Raw genomic sequence first — 25,418 nt, 5'->3', positions numbered from 1 at the left:
GCAATTCCACTCTATCCTGTAGGGTCGCTATGAGTTGGAATCAACTCAACAGCAATGGGTTAAAAGAGGCAATATTTGCCTTACCTGGTTGTAATGAGAAGTACTGGAGAATGTACGAAAGGTACTCAGCACCTTGTGTGGCAGGTTAAGATGCTCAGGAAGTGGTAGACAAAATCCCTTCTTGAGCCCTCTGAACAAGCCCAGGCAGCGCTCTTACCCAGTTCCCTGTCTCACCTGGGTGATATCCCCTTCGCCTGCTAGGTATCCTCTCCCAATGTTACTCTTCAAGTCCCAACCAGACTAGCCCACAGTTTACCACTCAGCTATACCACACAGCCGACTTCTAAGCACTGCTTTTTGCTATTTAAGTTGTATGTCACCTGCAGTTCTGTGGTGTACTGAATACATGCCTTCTAGCCATGCATGGTCTTGTGACTGCTACAAAATGATTGGGTGGGACTATGCAAATAAGGTGCTTGTGGCCTACCAAGGGAATTGGACAGCTTGCTAATAATGGAAATAAGGTGCATGGAGCCCTAAAGAGGGGATTCATTAGTTTTGCTATCTGCTAGAAAGAGAGCAGGGGGAGGGGGATCATCACACCAAGAAGAAAAGTTGGGAGTGGAGGGCCTCCTTTGGACCCATGGTCCCTGCACAGAGATCCTCCTACGCCCAGGAGACAGGAGCAAGAGCTGTAACACCAGAGACAGCATGAGACAGTGAGAAGCGGCAGAACTGGGAGACTGGCAGGAGATGGCACTGTGGGCTTCTCAGCCCAGGGAGTGAGGTGTCTACAGTGGATGTGTTGACCCACAAACCTAGAGAGCTGAGCACCTTCGGGCAGGAACCTTACTGGCAGGCACTTGGAGCTAGGCTTGCAGACCCACTGAGCCAGCAGTTTAGTGCCTTTGGGCCAAGGTCTACTGGCAGAGTGGTGTGCCCCCAGGCACTTATTGGCAGAGCTAAAGAGCTGCCTAACACTTTCCTGCGCAGGGGAGAGTTGAGGTGAGAGGCTGAGGACCAAAAGGAGGCCTGCCTGCGGGCTCAGCTGAGAAGCTGTCCTAATAGAAGAACTGTATCCTAAGTTGCAACCTGTTACTTTCCTAATAAGCCCCACAGTTGTGGGTATTGTGAGTTGTGTGTGGCTACTGCAACGAATTATCAAACCCAGCAGAGTGCTGTGCAAGGGACAGCTGATAACAGAATTGATAAAAATTTTAGAGAGGAAGTATGTCTGACCTCCATCTCATAGCTATCATCCTTGACTGTTGATCTCAATTCTCCTGCCCCCTTGTGAAGCTAGAAGTCTGATGCTGCCGCAGCACCATTTTTATGTTTTTCCCCCAAAAAGCCTGTAAGCATCTTTGAGGTTAGGAGTGTCATGCTACATTATGATTTCCTGCAACATCTAGCAAAGTGGAAGGGGCAGATCAGTATTTGCTAAATCTATAGCAGAGCAAGTAAAAATTTATTTAGGCTCCAGATCAGATTACTGCCCAGAACATCTCCATGTGCACAAGAGGCACGTGGCGAAGCAGAGGTCAAGGGGGAACAAGAGAAGGGCAAGAGCGTGTGCAAGTACTGTGGACTATGCCAAGGGGAAGTCAGGTGAAGATCCCTTGTGAGAACTGGACACAAAAGTTCTAACTGGGCAAGACGAGTAGCCATAGGTATTCAAACAATTACATTCCTAGAAATAAACTAGGGAGGATCTCAGGTTTCCACCCTCTGCTCTTAAGAAGGAGGAAGTAAAATGCCAATTACAACTTCATTTTGGTAAACCATCTTTCAAACTGTAAACATTCTGAAAGTGAACAGAAGAAAACATTCAGCACACTGGTGAGATTTAACCAGGTTTCCCCTCAAGTACTTGAGAAATAGCCTATGAATGCTTATGTCTGAGGGCAAAGACTTTTCGCCTTTTGAGCTAGGGTGTGGGTGCTACTTGGCTTGATGGGTGGCTCTGGGCAGCCTTGGAAAACAATGAAGCCGAAGGATGGTTACGGCGAGAGCGGTGGTATATAAAGACGAAACTGGGAGGTACAGAAAAGATCAGTGGTGGCCAAAGCCAAAGTCCGCCTAGCTTGACTAGGAAATGGAACATGGCTGTGCCTTTGTTAAATCAGTGGGAGGCCGGCCAGGGACTTCATTTGACTGAAGGACTCTGCGCCTGGGCCAGGTTCAGGATTAGCTGCACAAAGCAAGCAGTAGGCACATAATCATGTGTAGGAGTTGAGGGAGAACAGGCAGCTTGTGGCCATGGCCTGGTGAATGGACTCAGGCACCTACTGCTACAAATAGGCAACATCCCCAGAAGACTAGCTAGGACTCCTGGAAGACACGAGCTGGCCACAGACCACTTAATGAGCGGTAGGAAACTGTTGTGTTAAGCCAGAGCCTTGAACGTGTTAACTAGATTAGTTCAATAGTGTTCAGTGGGCATTTAGGTTAAAATGCTTTTCCATTCCTCATTGTTACAGTCAGAATATTTATAGAAATATTTATTTTAAAAGAAGTGCCTTTAAAAAAAAATAGAAGTGATTTAGATTTAAAGCTCCAAGGTGTACTGTTTCAGGTGTCATTGTTACTATACCTTCACCCCATTTATTAAGCCAAACCATTTCAAGCAACTTCAAGTTCATAAATTTACAATGAGGTGCAGAAGCCCAACCAGGATGGGACAGAATGCATTCTAGGTTAAAAGGGGACAGCACGGCTCCTCAATGATGTCTCCCGTGTACAAGTAAGGTTTTCTTCCCGTACACGTGAACGTGAACTTTTAGATCCTTCGGCTATGGCTGGTTTAGTCTCCCAGTTCTAATGGTGTACTGCTTTGTTGCCTAGGAGGTGGAGCCAAGCCTCCAGGTCCCCCTTCTTATAGGCCTCAATGATCTATTTGTGAGGCTCAGGAGAGCTGACCGATCCGACTGTTGGGAACACTTGCTTAAAGGTGGGACTGCCACTCCAGCATAAACCTGTCCTTAATCCTACTGCAGAAGCTGTTTCCATCCAGGAATGGTGAGTCCTAGACCACAGCCAAGAAGCCTATGTCCTAAGTGGCTTCCTGGGAGAGTTCATCCCCAAAGGGAGCCATCTAGCCACTTCCTGTTTATCACATTTCTAATAGCTGCTCCATTTCTTCAAGGGCAGTTGTAACATCATTCACTTGATTGTTACATATGTTTTGCTGTTCTAGGAACCGGATCCTTTCTTCTTCTTTCGTCTTCAACTTTACCTTTAAGGCCTGCATGGAATGACATGAACAAACTAAAACAAAACTCAACACCACCACAGTAAACATTATGTTTCTATTCCACTGAGGAAGGCCATTGGAATGCTCACAGGCACTATTATTTTCTATCTTAGATTTGTTTGTCTGTGCTGTTTGGAGGAATTATGTCTCTATCTTAAAGGCTCCTAAATCTAACCTAGAGCAATGAAATCCTACAGGATTCAGTACAGTAGCCAATGATTCATTCCAGCAGTTCAGACCCAGGAATCTGGGTTTCCTGCTACAGGATTCATTCTTAAAATGTGCCCTTATCACGCTTCCACAGCACACATCTCATACAGGTCCCAACTCTCAGTTCTGAGCGACCCAGTGTGCTGCGCACTGCCTCACGCCCCGGAAACATGAGCATCGCTAAGAAAGAGTCCTCCGGAATGGAAAAAGGAAATTAGTGGGACAACTGGTGAAATCCAAATGATTTCTGGAACTTAGCGAAGAATAACACACCAACGTTGGCTGGGTTTTGACAAAGAGACCATGATAATACGTTAACATTAGGAGAGATGAAGTCTCTGTTATCTTTGCAAATTTTCCACAAATTTAAAATTACTCCAAAATAAAAACAATTAAAGATAACCAGAAAGAGTTCTCCACGTATCGACATATTGTGGTAGAAAATGGTACTTTTGCCTCAGTGATGTCTGCCTCTCACCTGTAACTCCTCCATCTGCTTTTTGGCTGTTTCATTAAAAAGCTTCAGCTCATCTCGCAAAGTTTCTAACAGCAGCTGAAAGTACAATGCACAACAAATCTTTACTGGAATGTGGAAGCTTTTGTTCCATCTCTTCATATAAAATGCCACTGAATTAGATGACCGCTAAGTCCATTTTTTTAAGTCCATTCAATCATTTACCGATCCTCTACCACACATGCCAGGCACTTAACTGGGAGGGAAGGCTTGATGAACTCAGTCCACAGGAAAGGCCCGGTTACTGCACTGTGATGTGCTTTGTGTGGCAAGGCGACATGAACAAAATGCAGTAACCACAGGAGGGAGGCTGAAGGCCTGGGCAGCTGGGGAAGGCGTCCCTATCCACTAGTCTGTGATTGCAAGATGACGATAGCTCTTCTTGGGGAAGCGGCCACAGAGGCTCAAGAGACTTGAAGCCCAAACAGTTACCTGCCTACTTCAGGGAAGGAATCAAAAAGAAGCCAAGAACCTAAACTTAACTCAAGCTGGATCTTTGTATCATACAGTTCTCAGCAAGGGAATAAGGGGAGAAATTTGGTTAGGCGTAGAATGGAGAAACTAGAAAGCTCTTTATACGGGTTCATCTTACTATTTGTTTTAAAGTAGTAGTACACTTTCAATTCAGATTCACTTAACACTTGCAAGCACAAAGCCAACTTGCAAGTAAAATATGCTATTTTGGGAGTACGTATCTCTCTATTCTCTTCCTCTATCGTGGACAACCACAGGCCATTTATTGGGGTGTACTGAGCACACAGCAGAGCCTTCTCAGATTTCCAGCGCCCCATAGTCCTTTGGTCCTCACCATTGAGTCTATGTGATCCGTAGTGGATTCCTGTTGTGCTGCCAGGGTCTCACTTCCTAAAACCAACAGATATGACAAATCAGCCTTGCGTGGGCAACGGCACCTTCAACAGAACAGAAACCTCTCCGTGGACAAGTACAGGGGAGCTCACGAGAGAAACTCATCTGACCGTCTAGTCTCTGACACTCTCCCCGAGTTTGCATCTTGGCAGGGCCACCCATGCTTACCCTCAAGGGCTTGCTCTCTAGGTTTGGATATGGACAAAAATTCATTCTGCTTTCTCCTTACCTTAGTGGAAACAGGCTGGAGTTTCTCCAAAGGAAATGTTTCGGTTGGATTTTTGTTTTGTTTACAAGATACAAAGCTACTTTTAAGTCCTTAACAAAAATTTATTATTATAAGGTAAAAGTAGCACATGCATATGGGTAAATTAAAATTATACAAAAGTATATAGTGACTATAAAGAATATATTCTAAAATGCAACCCATAGGTTAACTAGTACCATTCAAAGCCAACATTTCTTCATTCAAACAGGCCTGGGCCCCTTCCCTGGGCATTCCCAGGCTCCTTCCTCAACTCAGTCCAAGGCCACCCTTGGACTTGGAGCAATTCCTCTGCTCTCTTCTTCACTCCAGACTCTGCTCTCCAGGGACAGGGCAGGACAGGAGTCACATTAAACCTCAGTGATTCCGGTGGTTAGCCAGGTTTAGGAACCCTTGAAACGGTATTATGTCTCCCTCTTCCCACCTGGGAAAGTTACCAGGGTGCCCCTCCCTTGAAAGAAACGTCTTCTGGTCTATCTGAACGGGCATGCCTGTTGGCACCATGTGAATGGCATCACGTGTTCACATAAGGAAAAGATAAGCCTCTCCCTCCACAACCTCCTAGCGTTCTGTTAAACAAGATCAATGCCACATGAGGGAGAAAGCAGCTGAACAAGAGAAGCTTCCAAAATCTTTAGCAACCCCTGGCCCCACTGAGTCAGCTGATGTCATGCTAGATGCTAGATAATCAATAGAGTGAAGTCAGCCCAAGAAGGGGTAGCGTGGTGCATTGATTCCTTTGAAGGCAGCTGTGTGCCGTCTCTCACCTGGGTTGATGCCCTTACTCTCCAAAATTGCCAAACAATTGTCCTGAAATTTCTCCAGCAGCTCTACCTTCTGAGTCAGGTCCTTCAGCTCTCCCTGTTGGGGTGCCACACAGACAGATCAGGCCTGAACCATTCCCTGGGTGATCTTTGCTACCCTTGCTCTTGGAAAGCCACAGCACAAGCCTGGTGTCCTCTATTTCTGGCCTCAGGGACTTAGGCATTACAAGCTTGTTCCCACCCAGAGAATGATCCCTCAGGATTCCACAGGCATTGCCCTTTGGCAGCTGACGGCAGAGGTCTGGTCTCTTACCTGAGTTTCAGTCAACTTCAGGTGCAACTGCTTGTTGACTGCCTCTAAGAGCTGGTTCTTATCCTTTAGCTCCTCCTCTGATTTCTGCTTACTCAGTGGTTTGTAGCTGTAATAATAATTGTACGTATATGAAGAGGTACGGGGTTGAGACTACGGGGTATGGAGTTACACAACAGCGGTTCGAATCCCAGTCTCACCACATAGTGGCATACGACCTTCCAAAAAACCCAAAACCCGACTGCATCGAGTCAATTCTGACACGCAGCGACCCTACAGAACAGGGGAGAACCACCCCACTGGGTTTCCAAGGAGCGGCTGGTGGATTCAAACTGCCAACCTTTTGGTTAGCAGCCAAATGCTTAACTGCTTGTGCCAGCAGGGCTCCATATGACCTTCAATAGGTTGCATATCCTCTCTGAAGCTGTTTCCTCATTTCTAGAATTAGGATTTACACCCATGTCTCATATTATTATGTAAAATAAATGAGAGAATGCATATACAATTCTTAGCACAGCTACTGGCACAGGCTAAACATTTAATAAGTAATATCCCTGGGTGGTAGAATCGGTTAAGCGCTCAACTACTAACTGAAATATTGGCAGTTCAAACCCACCCAGAAGGACCTCAGAAGGAAGGCCTTGAGATCAGCTTCTAAAGGCCACAGCCGTGAAAACCCTATGGAGTAGTTGTACGCTGCACACATGGGGTAGATCACTAACCACACGAAGCTCCTCTGATCCGGAAGGCTTTCCGCTCCTGCTGACTGGCAGAGCCGGGTTAGATTCTGAACCAGCCATGGTCCTGACAGGAGACCCAATAAGCTCATCTGCTACTCAAGACAGTAGCATCATTGATTCCTGCCCCAGTGATGGTTCTCAAACCTGCTGTTCTACTCCTGAAAACCCCACCCAGATATCTGGGGTGGAACCCAGACTGCAGCGTGATCCTGAATGAGACCCACTACCCTACGACAGTGGCCTAGTTCCATTTCCCCTGATGCTCGCTCACCTCTTTCTGATGTTCTTCTTAAGGGCAGGGTCTGCAGCTTTCATCTGTCTAGAGAACCAAAAACAAAAAACTTAATCAGAAAACCACAGTACTACTGTTACGTGTGTTGTCAACAAGGCAGGACAAAGCCTGAGTTTCTGAGGGAAGAACCAGAGAAAACAGCCCAAGCTTGAGAAGCTCTGAGGGTTCATGCACTTTTGTTTTACCACACACTACTGAAAAAGGTGTATTAATAAGGAACAGGCTTCCCTCCCCTGACCACACCCAACCACCAACCTGACAGACCTCCTGCTCAAGATCAGGTCAGCTTTACTCATGGGGGAACTGAGAGCTGTGCTGGGAGACACACATATACACACACACACTACAATGGGGCTGGACTGTGCTCAGGCCAGCCACCTAGTCCCCACATCCCATAAATATCACTTAGGGCTGGTGTTGGACCACAGTACTGCCACTTGCACACTCAGAGCAATGAGTAAGCCTTGCTGTGTCTCTTCAGAACAGACCAGCACGTAGGGTTCTGACGGACTGCTCGGCAGTGCTACACTGCTCTAGGTCGCTGCCCACAGGCCACCCATTCAGATGGCACGTGCTCCTGAAAACCCTGTTTTCTCATTCCTGGTGCTAAGCAATTTCCAGCAAGATGCTCTCATTAGATACCAATGATCTCACTCTTACCCAGTCTCTCGTCTTGGTTTGATGATTTTTGTAACATCATTCTCTGAACTGCCTGAATGAAAAAGTCTGGTAATGTCTACTTCTTTGGACTTAACAGGTAATAGACTTTTAGAAGTAGCTCGAGATTGTTTGTCTGTAAAAGAAACAAGAGTGTGAAACCTCAAGCAGCACGACCCAGCTGCTGCAACCCTGTAACGGAGGTCCATTCCAAGTTGTCATAAACCATGCTGGCCAATCTCAATTTTGAAGATTAGTTCGGAATAAGACTTCTGCAAATAGAAACCAAAATTCTTTAAATGAGCGTAGCCAAAAGCTTGATGAAACACCAGACTGAATGGCTGGAGGGTACAATGTGAATGTGGAGGTTGATAAAAGCAGAGAACTAAATGAAAGGCAGAGTGGAGGACGGCAGGGCAGAACACAGCTGAGTCCTTTGTCAAGCACCACTGGAACTGTACCATTTTCTTAAGCTTCCAAGTACTCTGCACACCCTCCTAACTCAACACTCAAGCTGCTTCGTTTTCTTTTCATTGCTGCTGCTGTTGTTTTAGTAGCCCCTGGGTGGTGCAAACAGTTAACGTGATTGGCTGCTAACTGAAAGGTTAAAGGTTCAAGTCTGTCTTGAAAAAAAAGCCCTGGCGATCTACTTCCAAAAACTCAGCCACTGAAAACCCTATGGAGCACAGTTCCACCCTGACACACATGGGGTCACTGTGAGATGGAATCGACTCAATGGCAATTGGTTGGTTGGTGGCTATTTTCACCAGACTGTATCCCTAACAACTCAAAGAGATAATCTGTGTGTCCCTAGCCTAGTAGAGCATCCGACACATTAATACATTTTCAAGAACTGTTGAATACATGTAACACTTCAGCACCAGCGGCTGTTTCACAAACCTTCACCCCTGAACTGAAGGCGTCTCCCCTGGTCTTCCCTCCCTCTTCCACGCCGACGGCTCCGCCACCAGTCTTTTTAACCTGTTTATCCTCCATAAGTTAAAACCAAAACAGTTGCCATCGAAGTCAACTCCAGCTCACGGCAACCAGAAGTGGGTCAGACCAGAACTGTTCCGTAGGGTTTTCAATAGCTGGTTTTTCTGATGTAGCCTGCCAGGTCTTTCTTCCAAGGCACCTCCGGGAAGACTTAAACCTCCAACCTTTCAGTTTGCAGCTGAGCACATTAACTGTTCGTACCGACCAGAGACTTCCCGCTAAGTTTTGTTGCTGTTGTGTGCCATCAAGTCAATTCCGACTAATAACGATCCTATAGGACAGGGTAGAACTGCCCCATAGGGTTTCCTAGGCTGAAATCTTTACTAGAGCAGATTGCCAGGTCTTTTCTTCCACGGAGTGGCTGGTGAGTTCAAACCTCTGGCCTTTCCCTTTTGGTTAGCAACTGAGAGCTTAACCACTGAGCTCCTTCCAGGGCTCCTTCCATTAAGTTTAGAGGTTCCTACTTGGCATTATTCTGATTTTCTTGCTAAGCCATTGCCAGATAACACAAATGGCCCTATCATGCCACCCTTCTCTCCCAAAGGAGAGCATTTTCCCCCAGCCCTTGTGCCAATTATCTACAATTCCTTTTTCACAGCAAATTCAAGTAACTTATTCTGGAGTTAAGCACTCCCCCCTGACACACACACACACACACACACACACACACACACACACACACACACAGAGGGGCTTTTCTAGCTTATACTAACTTCACTCTGTTCACTATAAAATGGCTCTCTTAAGCTTGATATACGGTTAGGAGCCACAACAACTCAGACAAGTTGAAGAAATGGGGTACAAAGCACTGGAACATACAAATAAAAACCCAGTGCTGTCGAGTCGATTCTGACTCATAGCGACCCTACAGGACAGAGTAGAACTGCCCCATAGAGTTTCCAAGGACTGGAAACTGGAACATAAAAAAACTAGGAAATTGGTTTTGTATTTGGTAAAGACTTTATTTTGAAAACTCTAGCTAGCAATACTTTGGAATGAATAGGATTTCTCGGGTTACCAGTCTTTCCTTTATAGGTACACTCAACGGGCAACTTCACTACTTTAGATACCATCACCCACAAAGCAAATATTAAAAGGGCTCTTTTTGACATCTCTGTCTGAAGTAAAACGTAACTTTAGAGGAATATATTTTACCTTCTCCTGTCTCAAGTATTAGTAAACTCGTTACTGTTGAGTCGATTCCAATTAATAGCAGCCCTATAGAAGAGAGAACTGCCCCACAGGGTTTCCAAGGAGCAGCTGGTGGATTCTAACTGCCCTCGCCTTTTGGTTAGCAGCCAGGGCTCCCAAGGATTAATAAGTTATACTCAATAACAAATCAGCCCCATGTAAAAATGAGTTAATAGTAAATCGATCAAAACAATAAAATGATCGTTGACTCAAATTGGTTCCAATAATCCATATTTCTAGAACCCACGCACTGCAGTGAAGGAGAAACATTGTAGGATTTAACACAACTACCTTAAAATGGGAGACACTAGGAGGGGAATTAGATGGTGGTGTCGTGGAAGGTGTGCTGCAAAGAACTAAATCTGGCTTTCTGTCTATGGTTTTTGAAAACAGCCTGAGCAATTAAAGTGCTCTTTGTTTTTTAAAATAGCCAGGCAAGTAGGGGCTACATACACAGGCCCCATACCTGGCAAACTAATTTCAGGAAGGAAGGGGGCAAGACACAATCAATCCTACATATCCACCGAGATCCCAACGGCTAGAGGACCCTGGGCTTGGGGCTGTCTTTTCGGGGCTTCCAGGACTGGTAAGAACATCATGCACAGGGGAGGAGCAACATGTGCCTGGAGAAAAGGGAGGCCTCGTACAGGGCCTCTCCCAGAGCTTGCCAGATGCGTCACTACACTTGTGTCCTGTCTGGTTATAATAAGTGGGTAACTGTAAGTACAGGTAATAGTCTCCATGAATTTTGTGAGCCATTCTAGAGAATTAACCAGCTCATGAGGGTTAATGGGGGTTTAGTGAGAGTTGGCAGAGAGGCTAGAAGGAAGAGTCCTAACTTGTGGAGACTCAACTCTTGAGCGGTTAGGGTCAGAGAGAGAAAGGGGCATGTGGGTGTCTGGTGTTGAAATGATGAAGTGGGAAAGTAGGGCCATGAGTTAGCTTCACATTTTGGAAATTAGCCTTATGTTATCCACAAGGAAGGGAAGGAGACTTGTTTCTCACTTCATATGGTTCTCTAACAATTTTTTTTTTACATGTGCATGTATTACCTACTCCAAAAACTAAAACACAAACAACTGACCCATACCCAAAATTGGAAGAAAAAAGCTGAGAGGCAGCCTAAAAATTTTTAACTGTTGAGGTTATGTACGATCATGAAGTGGAGGACAACGTTAGGAAGCAAAGACACTGAAAACCTCCAACTTGGCTGGGGAGAGCTAGTCACTCCCCACTGAGCAAGGGGCACTGCAATCTAGGGAGACAGCGGAGCTAGGTCAGCAGATGTGGTGGCTTCGGGTCTTCCAGCAATTCCTCAGTCCCTTGCTGACGTGGGGATTAACGCCCAGGTGTTCTGAGGCAACAGAAGCTGTTAAACCCTTGGAGAAAAGCCTGTTTACCCCACAGATCAATCAACCCTACCACTGCTCATCAACTAGCTGAAAGGAGTCATCTGGGAAAGGCTCAAAAATGGCGGCTTCATCATCTCCCACAATAGTTTTCCAGTGCCTGAAGCTTATTCTGTGCTATAATCTCTAGATTAGGCAGCTGACAACTGCAGATCCTATGCAACGACTTTCAACCACAAGCAAGGTAACAAAGCCAAATGGCCAAGCAATTAGTTGCTTTTAATCATGTCTCTCTCTTCTTTATTCTCAAATACTGGGACTAGGCTGATCCCTCTCTCCTTTCACTTAACAAACATTTATTGAGCCAGTACTATATGAGAGGCACTGGGAAGGTATAAATGTGAAAAACATGACATGGTGTCAACAACCTAGTGCCTGCCGTCCCCCCCGCCGCCCCCCACCAAGTATCCCACTTCCCAAACGACCTGGACAGTCCAGGCCCTCGAGACTGTCTACACTGGAAATAAAAGTGGTAACTCGTGAAATGGCAATTCCTGGCTTAATGGGAATTAAAAAAAAAACCACAACTGACGAGTCGATTCCAACTCATAGCGACGCTATAAGACAAAGCAGAACTGCTCCACAAGGTTTCCAAGGACCGCCTGGTGGACTTGAACTGCCGATCTTTTAGCTCGCGGCCGAACCCTTAACCACTACGCCACGAGGGTTTAGTGTAGACCAACCAGCAGCTTGAATCTAAGCAGCACGGGTTAGGTCTTGGAGGGTAGCAGGGCAGGTCTAAGGCCCCACCACTTGACCCTTCCCCTAACTCCCAACCATAAACCTAGAAAGCCTGGTTTTAAGAGTAGGTTGTTAGAGCCGACGGAATGCACTCCCCCGGTCCGTGCCCCCCTCCCCGCACACACACCCCCCTACCACTACACGTCGCTCTGCAGTGACCCAAGGGGGACCGCGGTTGGACACCCACCTGCGGGCAGGCCGCCGCTCAGCACAGAGGGGGGCTGCACAGTGTACACTGTCTTAACTACGCTGGTCATCGTAACGAGGCGGCACGGCTGGACCCTGGAGGATGCAAGGGTGGTGTCAGCTATCAGGCGCTGGGCCGCCGGCCCCAGCAGGGCCCGCCGACCTAGCCGGCAGCCGGGCGCCCAAGCGGGCCGAGGGTTCGGGGCGGGCGCGACCTGACCAGCCCCGGCTCTGGGGAGAGGCCGGGAAAGAGAGGACCTCTTCGGGATGATCTTTACACTTGATCCTAGCCAAACGGCCAAGAAGGATGAGTGGGAGTTAACCAGCCCATTCCGTCCGCCCCCCACATTCAGCGCAATCCCTTGTCCCAGGAGAGCCGAACCCGGGAGCCCGCCGCTCCGGCCTGCAGTCCTCCTCGATCTCGTTCAAAAGACGCTCTGAAGTAACTGCCGCACCCGGGACCGAGTCCGCCGCCTCCGTTTCAAATGGAAACTTCCGGTAGCTGGGCGGGAGGGAATGAGATTCGGCTTCCGTAGGCAGCCATGTTGTACGGAAAATACTATCCTGGGCTATGGCTTCAGGAGCTGCCATGCTGTACGGTAGATTCGAGTAGAGGCGGGAGACTGACTTTCCCAGCCACTGGTGTTGGAGCCCGCAGGTCTCAGCGGGGTGCACTTTACTGGCCTGAGTGGAGCTAATGAGCCACCCGCGTCATGTTCTGGGCTTGGGACACAAACGTGGCCACGTTGAGAGTCCATGTTGTCACAATCCTTATTATTTGGTCTGTGATTATTAAGGATATATTATTGCATGATGTCTGATTACGTAGAGCACAGGTTATTTGGATTCGAAGAAAGCTTCACGTTACAGGGTGGAGAATGGCAGGTGAGACTTGGAGAAAAGCCTGTGGACTGAAATACCTGAGGCACCTACCTGCAGTCCTAACTTTAATGGCATTTATCCAGATTTTAAGCAGAGATTCAAAGCTACTTCTAATAACGGGGCAGAGTTCTCAAGCACTTAACGCATTCACTTATTCATTTCACTCAACAAATGTTTATTGAGTACTTGCTGTGTGCTATGGAGCACAGCCACTATCCTAACTGGGTGAAGGGACAGCAAAGTTCAAGAGTAATCTTATGTCTGCCCTTGAGTTTACAATCTAGTGCAGGAAATGGTAAATAAATATATGTACATATTTACCAATTGTGGTAAAACTATGAAGGAAAAGTACAAGGTATTATGAGAGAGAATAGCAGCAGAATCTAGTTTAAATTGGGCGATCAGGAAGGACCTCTCTGAGGTGATGTTTGATTCAGGAAGGATTAGTGGGAGTTAACAAAATGAATACAGGAGAGAAATACAAACCCTCAGGGCAACAATAGGGTTTTCTCCTTTTTTTTTTTTTTGAAACATTTTATTGTGGTTTGATTGAAAGTTTACAAAGCAAATTAGTTTCCCATTCAACAATTAGTACACATTTGGTTTTGTGACATTACTTGCAATCCCCTCAATGTGACAGCACTCTACCCCCTTCCTCCGTGGGTACTCTGTTTCCATTAGCCCATCTTTCCTGGCCCTTCCTGCCTCCTGAACTTTGTTTTTGGACAAATGCTGTCCTTTTGGTCTCATATGGTTGATTGTCCTAAGGAGCAGCATATTCCTCACAGGTGTTATTATTCACTTTATATGCCTACTGTTTGGCTGAAAGGTGATATCTGGGAGTAGATTCTGCTCCAGGTTTCAAAGGGTGTCTAAGGGCCATAGTCTTGGGGTTTCACCAGTCTCAATCATACCAGTAAGTCTGGTCTTTTTTATTAATTCAAATTTGTTTTACATGTTTCTCCCACTCTGTCCAGGATCTTCTACTGTGATCCTGATGAGAGTGGTAGGTAGTAGTAGCTAGGCACCATCTAGTTCTTCTGACCTCAGCCTAGTGGAGGCTGTGATTCATGTGGTCCATTAGTCTTCTGGACTGTTTCCTTGAGACTTTTATTTTCTTCACTCTTCTTTGCTCTGGACAGAAAGAGACCAATAGTTGTATCTTTTAAGATCCTAGACGTTACTCACTACAGTAGGATGTAGAACATTGTGGACTATACTATGCCAATTAACCTAGATAACCCCCAAGAATATGGTCCTAAGTCCTCAAGTCCAGTGACCCAGTCCTTCAAGGTGTTTGGTTATGGCTAAAAAGTTTTCATAACTGTGCCCCCTGTGCGATCTACTATATATATGGATATAGTTGTAGTAAGTACAAATACATGTGTAGAAATATCCTCTGCCCAACGTATATATGCTCCTGGGTGTACTCCCATATACCATCCCACACCTGTTCAGCTTACATTACTCCCTATATATCTACTCATAAATTATTGTTTGTTATTACTGTTTTTGGCAGGATTGTGTATGAAATAGTATTTACTGTCGTTTCCTTTTACTCTTGCGTTCCTCCCAGCATCCTCTTTGCCTTGGTCATGTTGTGCTGACATCCCCCTTTATTGTGTATTGCGTTTCCCTTCACCCAAGTTACTACCTTTCTACTATCTAGTTAGTGATTTTCCCTGTCTCCCACTCCCATTGCTGGTAACCATCAAAGAATGTTTCCGTGTTATAAAAATTGTATGGTAGAGGAGTCTGACTTCCTCTAACTTCACAAGGGAGGAGAATCAAAATCCATAGCCCAAGACTGATTGCTACGAGGCAGAGGTCAGACATAACCTCCTCTCCAACATTTTACCAGTTCTGACATCAACTATCCCTCCCACATCACTCTCTGCTTCTCTGCTGGGTTCAAAAATTTGTTGCAATGGCCACACAGAACTCACAACGATACTCACAGTTATGGGATTTATTAGGGAAGTAACACGTTATAATTCAAGTTCAGTTTCTTCTCATCTGTGCTCACAGACACACCTCTCTTTGGCCCCTCTGCTCTAGGCCAGCCTTTGTCCAGCTCAGGCAAGTGTTACAAAGCTCTTTTAGTTCTCCCAATAAGTGCCCAGAGGTACCCCACTCAGCCAGTAAGCATCAGCCTGAAGACGCTCAGCTATAGCTCCCTGGGTCTGCAAACCAAGTTCCACCAAGTGCCTGGAGGCACCCTATTAGCAAGCCTCCTGCCAGAAAGTGCTCAGCTTTCTCACTCCATGAGCCGGAAAACCCACCACACCATCTCTGGCCAGCCTCCTACCTTTGTTGCAGCCATTCCTGTGCTGCTGCTTCTTGCCATCTTCAGTGTTACAGCTCTCTCTCCTCATCTCCTGGTTCCAGGAGCTTCTTAGCATAGGGATCCTGGGTTCAAATGACATTCTCCACTCCTGGCTTTTCTTTCTTGGTGGTGGTGAGATCCTCCCTTCCCTCCACTGGGATGGCTCATTTTAAGCCTAGCAGTATGGCAAAACTGACCAATGTCCTCATTAGGGTTCCATACACCCTATATTCATGGTCCCATCCCCACAAGGGTGCCATGCCCCTTATTTCCATTATTAGCAAGCTATCCAATCCTCTTGGTGGGTGACAAGTGTTATCGCAATTTCGTGAGTTAGAGCTGCCTGCCCCAAATAGCCAATTCTTGAGACAGGGGTGAGGTGGGTAGCAAGAACTTTATTAGATATACCGGTATATGGAGACAGAGGGGAATGATCTCCTCCTAAAGTCCTCTGTCTCACCAGACTACCGATGGGTTCGGGTTTTTAAGGGAAAAGGGGCTATAAGTTTTAGGGACTTGTGGAATGTGCGCTCTCTTTCTTCTGTTTGGTTCTGGTGGTCCTTTCTCAAACATGTTGCTGTTTTCCTGCCATCATCCCATCAGCTCAGGGGGTAGCTGGCGCCATCCTTGGTCTTATTAGACAGGCTTATATCAATATCACTTGTTTTCCACAGTCTTAGAGGAAACATTGGTTAACACTTAACCATTTGGGGAGCTAACATCAGGATCTTACTTGGAGACAGGGATGGGCTAGGGGAGGGAAAGGAGAGAAAGAAGAAAGAAGGAAAAAAATTGGCTCAGGTTCTGTTCAAGATATGGCTGAGCACTCTGTTTCAATTCCCCCTTTTTGTTGTAGGTTTCTCAATCTTGGGAAACAGGGCGCCATATCTCTAGCTGCTTCCTGTTGGATGGGGGCATGGAGGCCTAAGGGTTAGAGAAGTGGAACTCTTGTGTTGTCTGTGTTAAATCACTGTATCTCTCTTGTATCTATAAACCAAGCCAAAACCAAACCTAGTGCCATCGAGTCGATTCCAACTCGTAGCAACCCTATAGGACAGAGTAGAACTGCCCCATAGAGTTTCCAAGGAGCGCCTGGCAGATTTGAACTGCCGACCCTTTGGTTAGCAGCCGTAGCACTTAACCACTACACCACCAGGGTTTCCCTTGTATGTATAAAAAAAAAAATAGTGGCCCTTTATTAGGCTGTTGCCTCTCTTCTTCTTGGGTGATGGGTTGAAATTTCTGACCAACCATCGTTTGGAGCTGGAACTTTTAAATCACTTGAAATGACTCTACCCTTCCGGGGAGAAGGCACCAACTCATTAAGGCATACACCAAGACACATAAGCTTGTCTGGAGACAGGAACAACACAAGCAAAGGTTAAAATAGAAATTAGTAAAAGGGCTAGAGCGAAACAATTCTTAGTACTTCTATATTCCTTATTTTTATGATACTTATTTACTGGTCTTTGTTTTGTCTCTTGAATAGCCACTTAAGTCTTTACACTGGTTCATATATTTTTTAAAAAAGGCAAAAGTGGGAAGCAGACAAGTGTGTTGTTGGAGTCGTGTCTTTTCAAGTCTTAAGAATACAGGGTATAAAATGAGCAAAACCATTGAAAGCTTTACTTTTTCACAAACTGGAAACTGTAATCTCGTATCTTGAATCATCATTCTTAACGATCATTGATACAGGTTTCAGTAAAGAGAGTCAGGAGGGTCTTCATTGGTCTAACAAATTTCTATTCATTAGATGTTAATAGAAAAAGGTAAGAGTGGAAAGTCTTTTGTGTTCTGGCTTATGTGAAAGGTTCTTTAAAAGACATTTTCTGAGATTATCCTATTTATTGTCTTTTTTTTTTTTTTTTTTTTTATACCTCAGGGCCCAGTTGATGTGTCCCTGTGAGTCCTTGTAAACCCAGCTCCAGCTGGGTCACATTCTCTATGCTCAAGGACAAGGAGTAATGACTCTAATATTATTTCTTAAATCATTCCCTCTTTTTGATTGGAGATTGGAGATACCACATTTGATGATCAATACCTGGACTTAGTCAAGTTCCTAGATGGCGACCATGGCAGGTTCTTTAAAGTCACGGTGCTGTTTTCCACCAGATAACCATCTGGTTCTTCACCAGGATCTTAAGAGCGATGTTCTCATCAATCATACTGTTAAAGTGAGCAAACTCAATGTACATCAACATTTTAGCCCAAAGCCTTCTTTTGTCTTTAGGTGTGTAAGACAATAGAAGTTAAGTTTTATTATGCCTAATACTATGAGGATGTAGACTAAGAATATTACTTGTAGTAGTGTAAATAAATCTGGTGTTTGTAAGGGTGTTACCGTGTGTAACCAAGTAACTTGCTGTCCAATTCTACTTGTATATTCTGTCCTTCTCTTGTGTTATTTATCTAAATGTAACAAGAGGTATTTGCTACAGCACATATCACACTTTTTTGGACCAATAAATAAAATCTAAGCTTATTTTGTTATTTCATGTCACCTTGGCTTAATGAGGTCAGAGATCACTGTTGTGTTTCTATCCCACTAGCAACTTTGTCATTTGTCCCATAGTGATTGATAAATTTCTTAAAGATTTCTCTAATTCGAATATACCATAAGTAGGAATTAATGTTACCAACCATATCCTGAGTGTTGGACCAATAGACTTTCTTCTGACTCTTGTTTTACAAAGAATAACAAATTAACATTACCTTTCCAGTATTTACCATGAATACCTAAAGATAATTTTAAAAGTTCTCAAAGTGTATTGCCCATGCATTCGCCAGGAATCTAAACGAGATTATCCATGTAAATTCACTATTAGTTAGAAAGGAATTATTTAAATTAGTATAGTTGGATCCACCACACAAAAACATATTTATAAGGCACACTAAGTTAAGTTTGTCTAGAGAAAACAGAAGGTATGGAAAATTTACTTGTGACAGACAAGTTTCTATTAAGAGCACATGATTAGCAAGATAATACAGGAGGGACTTCTGTTGGAGGTTTTTAGTTAATTTGTTTAAAACATACAAAGTGTTCTTCTCAATGGCAAGCTGTCCTTCTCTGGTTTACCTATTAACAGTCATGGATCACTTCTTTTAGAAGCAGAAGTGAAACCTAAGACAGAATGGAGTCAGAGTCATGAGGTCGATCTCTTCCCAGAGCCTGTTTTTTTTTTTTTTTTTAAAGATCTTTGTAGAGAAAGAAGGTGAGAGTTTGATTACAAACATTAAACAGGTATTTCATACAGCATTGTCTTGAAGACTGATAAAACTGATTACTGATTTACCCTAAACATAACTCTATTTACTGATCTTGGGAGTCAGTTTCTCAAAACAGACTGAATTCTTCAAAAAATAAAAATAAAAAACACAACGCCCAGAGCAAAATGGTCTTGGCTAGTTTATCTGGGCAATTGTTTGACTCAAAGTGGCTTCAGGAATGAGTTTTTTTTTTCAAGGCTTGAGGTTCAGAAGGACACCCAAAGGCGATGGCCTATGTAGGTTGCCCCAACCTCTATGAAAGCCAGAAATCTGGATTTCAGGAGAATTATATACACTCTCTCACAGCTCCCTCCTTTGGATCATGATCTTGTTATAGCATCTTTGGCCAAAAATGTTCAATAAATGATAATTGGGCATCATCTGGTTTTTAAGACCCCCAGGCACCAAACAGCAAATCAGGAGGTAGAATAGAAACATACTAGACCAATTGTCTGAAATAATCAATGAAACCATGACCCTAAGGTCTCTGAACCGAGGAAACAAATCCCGTGAGGTGTTTGTTTATGTCTAAGCAGCATCAGTAACTGCTTTTTGTGTGTCTCTGTAGCAACCACATTCTGTAAAACTTATGACTGTGTATTAATATAAATACAGCAACATTTATTAAGGCACGAACTATTCCTTGGGAGAACTAATAGAAAGTCTAATACTGTTCTAATCTGTAGAATCAGTCATAGCTCAAATTTCAGGCACTCTTCTGGTTATGATATTTACAACTTTCTTAAGTTTACCAACAGGAACTTCTAATTCAAGATTTAAAATAACTAAGCCCATTAGTTAGACAATTTAGGAGAAAAGAGGAAAATGGTTTCTTACATGTAGAAAATAGGACCTTAAAGTATTATGTCCAGAAAGAAAGACCTTAAAACATCAGAAATATTCTCACAGAAAACCCATAGTATTGTTTCATTTACTCAGTCTTACGTAGTTAACTTCTGTTGCAAGTGATCCTGGATCGGCTGCAGTCTGTAAAACCATCAGCTTCTACATTCTACATAGAGGTTCTAGAAATCTTGACTGAGTCTAGTCACAGTCTTTTTCATAAGTCCAATATACCACTACACCACCAGGGCTTCCTAAGTCCAATATAGTCCATCTTTTTTTGTTGAGATATTCTGGTCAAATGTTTTCAGAAAATCAGTAAAGTAAAAACTTATCCGTAGATGACAAAACTTAATATGGTCATGATTAATTTATAAACATAATTCTTTATAGTGAAAGACCCAATAGAAATTAATTACAAGCATAACGTAAAGGCCAAATAAAATCAGTTAAAAAAAAAAAAAACTTTAAATAAAAATATTTTCAATAATAACACTAACCATATTTTTAAAAACTTCCAATGTAACACATAATAACCTTGTGACATAATGCCATATAGTCGGGATATCCCAAAAACATTCTAAGATTATCAAGTCTCTAAATACCTGAAGAGTAATTCTTCATTTAATCTATTGGCTTTGATGTTGCTAGATTCAAAAAAATATAGTTTTCACCAAGTTAGCAATCATTTGTTGCCTAATAGTAGGCAAAAACACAAGAGGAAATACCAACATATAAATTTTAACACAAAGAGAAAGAATCAGGCACTGCTCATGATTTTAACAACGTTCTATGTAATTTATAGCATGTTAAATAACTTTTTTAGCACTTTTTTTAAATAAAATTTTGTGGCTTCCCAACTTGTCAGGAGTTTATCATAAGTTACTAAGAACCAGTACTTTATTTAACCAAAAATCTTAAAGTAAAAACCTTAGTTTTCTTTTTTTTAGGCCATATTGTTTGGTTTCTGACTCAGAAATCTCATTGTAATGACAGACTGAACCTTTTCGTCTTTGAAGCAGAATACAGAAAGAAGATATTAACTCTTTAACTGAGTAACCAAAGAAAATTTTATTTTAACAGCGAGAAACCTAATTCTTTGTTTTATATGCTATTTAGCATTAAAGTTCTTAAAAATCTCATAAATTAAACCATTAACTTTAGTCAAACAGATAGAACTTTTGACCGTTATTAAGAAAATTTTTTTTTTTCAATAAACTTCTTAAATTTTTTGTTGCTGTTGTATGTCTCTTACGGTACATCCTCTTAACCGGCAAAAATGAAATCATTCATTAAACCCAAAAAACAAACCCAGTGCCGTCGACTTGATTCTGACTCATAGGGACCCTATAGGACAGAGTAGAGCTGCCCCATAGAGTTTCCAAGGAGCGCCTGGTGGATTTGAACTGCTGACCCTTTGGTTAGCAGCCATAACATTTAACCACTACGCAAAATTAGCAGACCTAAATACACACATATGTATTTTTCTTTTTGGCTCCTTAAAGTTCTCTTACAACAGAGAGAACTTGTTTAGAGTTCTGTTTTGTTTTGTTTTGTTAAGGCACAAACTATTCCTTGAGAGAACTAATAGAAAGTCTAATACTGTTCTAATCTGTAGAACCAATCATAGCTCAAATTTCAGATACTTTTCTGGTTGTGATATTTACAACTTTCTTAAGTTTTAAGTTTACCAACAGGATAAACTATAGTAAAACAGCACTTTTTTATCTTTTGACTTAAGAGCTTTTACCTAGTTGAAAGGAATCTTTTAAGAGGTTCTCTGGAGCTATAGGAACCTGGAGACGAGGGCTGGGGGCTGAGAAGGCCTGATCTTGCCCCGCCCTACCTGCCTTTTAACTGTAGGTAGAAGACAAGATTAGGTCATTTCTGATTCTTTCTGATTCACATTTAAATTGACCTAGGCATTTTGAAAGGCTATTTACCCAGGAAGTACCAAAGCTCTTTAGCAATTTTGTAAATGAATCCATCAATTTTTAGTTAGGGAGACTGGGGGCTGGAGGGAGTCATCCCAGTTCATTTACATATGTTTAAGTGCACCTAGGCATTTTGAAAGGCAAGAGATAACAATTTCTTTCTCTTTATCTCAGAGTAAACTTGGCAGGCCAGTTCTATTAGTCAAGAGATTTTTAACCCTATACTTCTTTCAGTTTTTGAAGACTTTTTTTTTTTTTTTTCATAAGAAAAGAATTTCTAATGTTTAAGGATGCACCCTAGGGATGAATCTCTTAGTATGTTTTCTTGGTTTTTCATTCTGTCTAACTAACTATTCTCAAGAACTTAGTTTTTGGTTTTTTTTTTTTATGGGTAGTTGATACCACCATTTTTTTCTTTTAGTCTAATAGGAATTTATTTGTCTCACTCATTGCAGCCAAGAGTTTTCTGAGCTCTCGAAGAGAACCTCTTTTTAAAATCTTAACACCCTGCCCTGAGTGTTTTCTGTATTGTGATTCAAATCCCAGTCTAGACTGAAAATCTGATCTCCCCATGCATCTCTCCTTTTCTTTTCAGCCCAATCAACAAATCCTCAGGAGTCTCTATGTTTTAACTCACCCTGCATATATATTTTTTCACCAATCACTTTCTATGCATCACACATAAATTCCACACAAGACACAGAGGCAACAGAGATAATCTTGCAGCCTCAACCTCTCCGACCGCCAGCCAGGCTACAGAGGTGATCTTGGCAGCCTCAACCTCCCAGACAACGCCCATCACACATAAGATTCACCCATAAGATAAACAGACAAACAGAGCACTCGGACCAGACAATCCAGAAGGGAAAAGGGGAATGAGGACAACCTTAGTGAGGTCTAACACATTACTAGGAATGTCTCAATCTCCACTTCAATCCTCCAGATACCTCCTATCCCCTGTGCCAGACAGAGGGTCTTCAATCTCCCAGTCTAAACCGACAGAGATGTCTATACCCACTCCCCAAAACCAGGGTGCACCAACCAGAGACAGAAAACAACCCAAACACAAAAACCAACGGCCGATACACACTCATACGCCTGCCCAGCTTTAGAGTCACCAAGAGTCCCTCCTTGCGATCCTACTCACGGGGACGGTCATCCAAGGCGCCAGTCGCCTTAGAAACTAAGGGCCCGGGTCCAGTTCCGGAAGCCACGCTGGCCTGCCCTATCCGCCCTGGCCCTGAGCGCAATACGGAGAGGGTCGCAGACTCACCTCAGGATCCTGGTTAGGTCTTGCCTTCACCCATATCTTTGGCGCGGTTAGGGACTGGTGGTGCTGCAGGGCAGCCCGGGTCTGGGGACAGCCTCCGGGGACAAAGAGTCCTCAGCGGCCGCTTGGTAGGAGAACTGTCGATCAGGCCCGGGCCCCGCCGTGGGATCACCGTGTCTCAAACGGCTGGAGTCCCCCTACGGACCACCAAATTGTTATCGCAATTTCGCGAGTTAGAGCCGCCTGCCCCAAATAGCCAATTCTTGAGACAGGGGTGAGGTGGGTAGCAAGAACTTTATTAGATGTACCGGTATATGGAGACAGAGGGGAATGATCTCCTCCTAAAGTCCTCTGTCTCACCAGACTACCGATGGGTTCCGGGTTTTTAAGGGAAAAGGGGCTATAAGTTTTAGGGACTTGTGGAATGTGCACTCTCTTTCTTCTGTTTGGTTTTGATGGTCCTTTCTCAAACATGTTGCTGTTTTCCTGCCATCATCCCATCAGCTCAGGGGGTAGCTGGCGCCATCCTTGGTCTTATTAGACAGGCTTATATCAATATCACTTGTTTTCCACAGTCTTAGAGGAAACACTGGTTAACACTTAACCATTTGGGGAGCTAACATCAGGATCTCACTTGGAGGCAGGGATGGGCTTGGGGAGGGAAAGGAGAGAAAGAAGAAGGTTCTGTTCAGGATATGGTTGAGCACAGTGTCTCACAAGTACCTCCCCTGCATAGTCCCATCTAGTCATTTGGTGGGAGTTACAAAGGCTATAGCTGCAAGGGCCATATTAAGTGATTGACGGAACCACAGGCCACCCACTGGCTCTTCTAGACATTGGCCCTTTCATACTTGAAGAATTAATTTCCTCCCCCCAGTCATTTTACCAGTCCAAAATAGTCATTAACAATTAGTCCTTCAGTAGGGCAAAGAGTCCTGGAGGGGTGTGGGGGATTATTCACGTACTGGCCAACCAGTTCTGCTGCAGGTTTTCATCTGATCTGGTCAGGTTCAGCTTCACCCTTTCTGGTGTCTGATAAAATTTAACTGAAAGATTATCCCCTTGCTCTGAGCCTCATGAGGTATCAGCATAGCAAAACCTTTAAGGGCCTTTAGGTTCAGCCACTGTACTCCTATCCAGCAGTGCCTCCCCTTTAGTCCACTCTTACATAGTCACTGCTTCTACAATTGCTGTTTTTATAATCACAATTAGCCCTGTTAGCAATCAACACTCACAACTGAATCATATAATCCCATCAGCTTCTCCCCCTACCCTCTCTTCCCCAGACCCCTCGGGAAAAGAGCAATCTATTCAGTGGGGATCCTCTGTGCACACACTCATGAAAGTATGTAAGCCAGCCACTTCCTGCTTTCATCTCCCCTGTTTCAGACAGCCAATATTTAGATTTCCCATCCCTACCATGCCAGTACTTTGAGGAGACAAGTATATTCCTTGGTCTTGAAGAGCAACGGTTTGTTCCTGTTGGAACGTTGAGCATCTGCATCCATACGCCAAGTCCAGTCCTGAGAAGCCATCAAATTGCACAATCTACACCAGGTCACGGTGTCAAACATCTTTCTCTTCATTGGCTGGGTTCTGGCCAGTTCATCCCAGCCATCCAGTCTAGGTCACAATGGGTTCCAGCCTTAGGCTCGGGAGTTCACACACCTCCTGGCACTTCAGATCAGCCAGTGCCTTCTCTCTCTCTCATTCCTCGTTTCTGTGGGCTGGGTCAACGGGTGCCAATGGAAGATGTTCAAGTTCAGCCTGTCCCTTCATTGCTGCACTCTGCCACATCCACTCATGAGTTGACCCAGGTGGTCACCACAGGCAAGTATACCAGGCTGTCTACTCACCGGCTGCCTTTAACTTCCAGTCTTGGAAGGGAGCGTTCTTCTGACAGCACTAACTTTTCCTGCCTCAATGCACCCAAAGGCAAACCACTTGCTTGCTACAAGTTTGAACAGCAAAACAGTCTTTTTTTTTTTTTGTAGATCCTCTCTTCGAATGTAGATCTTCTTTGGCTCAGCAGTTCTGGGTAGGTCTGCCTCTCTTTTCGAATGCAAAATTCTTGAGTGGGGCTTATGTGTTCTACCTAAGGCCCCCATACTCTGTACAAAGGGCTACTACGTTCAAACCAACAGCAAAGTCTAGTTCCTGTTTTAGTATGTCCGATTAAATATGGGCTGAAGGCAGAGTTACAGTCTCTCTGTTATCTGTAATACCCAATATTCATTTCTGTTGTAGGGTACAAACACCACAAAGTTTAGTAAAGCAAAAAGAAAGGTTGTATTCAGCATATATTCAAAAAGGGAAGAGTGAGGAACAGACAAGCACGCTGTCAGAGCTATGTCTGCCCAAGTCCAAAAAATATTACGGAACAGACAAAAGTGGGAAAACAGACAAGCATGCTGTTAGAACCATGCCTGTCCGAGTCCAAGGAAATATTACAGAATAGGCAAAACTGACTCATCGCTCGACAGCAGTGGATAGTGGTAGGC

At 44.0% G+C, this 25,418-nt stretch overlaps 1 protein-coding gene across 1 annotated transcript; it reads right to left on the bottom strand.

Moving 5' to 3' along the window:
* Window positions 1-2,581: 2,581 nt before the first annotated feature.
* KNSTRN (kinetochore localized astrin (SPAG5) binding protein) lies at window positions 2,582-13,001 on the bottom strand. Its single transcript, XM_003418653.4, has 9 exons — window positions 12,778-13,001; window positions 12,397-12,491; window positions 7,876-8,008; window positions 7,195-7,242; window positions 6,187-6,292; window positions 5,877-5,970; window positions 4,786-4,841; window positions 3,942-4,016; window positions 2,582-3,244 (listed from the first exon to the last, which is right to left on the bottom strand). The coding sequence occupies exons 1-9, from the start codon at window positions 12,984-12,986 to the stop codon at window positions 3,113-3,115; spliced, it is 948 nt and encodes a 315-aa protein (XP_003418701.1). The 5' UTR covers window positions 12,987-13,001; the 3' UTR covers window positions 2,582-3,112.
* Window positions 13,002-25,418: the final 12,417 nt, after the last annotated feature.

The sequence above is a fragment of the Loxodonta africana genome, chromosome 10 (assembly GCF_030014295.1).
Source record: "Loxodonta africana isolate mLoxAfr1 chromosome 10, mLoxAfr1.hap2, whole genome shotgun sequence".
Lineage (NCBI taxonomy): Eukaryota > Metazoa > Chordata > Mammalia > Proboscidea > Elephantidae > Loxodonta > Loxodonta africana.
This window is presented reverse-complemented; position numbering and strand designations above follow the sequence as displayed.

Coding starts and splice junctions, on each gene's coding strand:
- KNSTRN (XM_003418653.4), bottom strand. CDS start 12,986: ATGGCAGCTCCTGAAGCCATAGCCCAGGATAGTATTTTCCGTACAACA. Junction 6,293..7,194: donor AAGAAGAACATCAGAAAGAG/GTGAGCGAGCAT, acceptor TTATTATTACAG/CTACAAACCACTGAGTAAGC. Junction 4,842..5,876: donor GAGTAAGGGCATCAACCCAG/GTGAGAGACGGC, acceptor TGTTGGTTTTAG/GAAGTGAGACCCTGGCAGCA.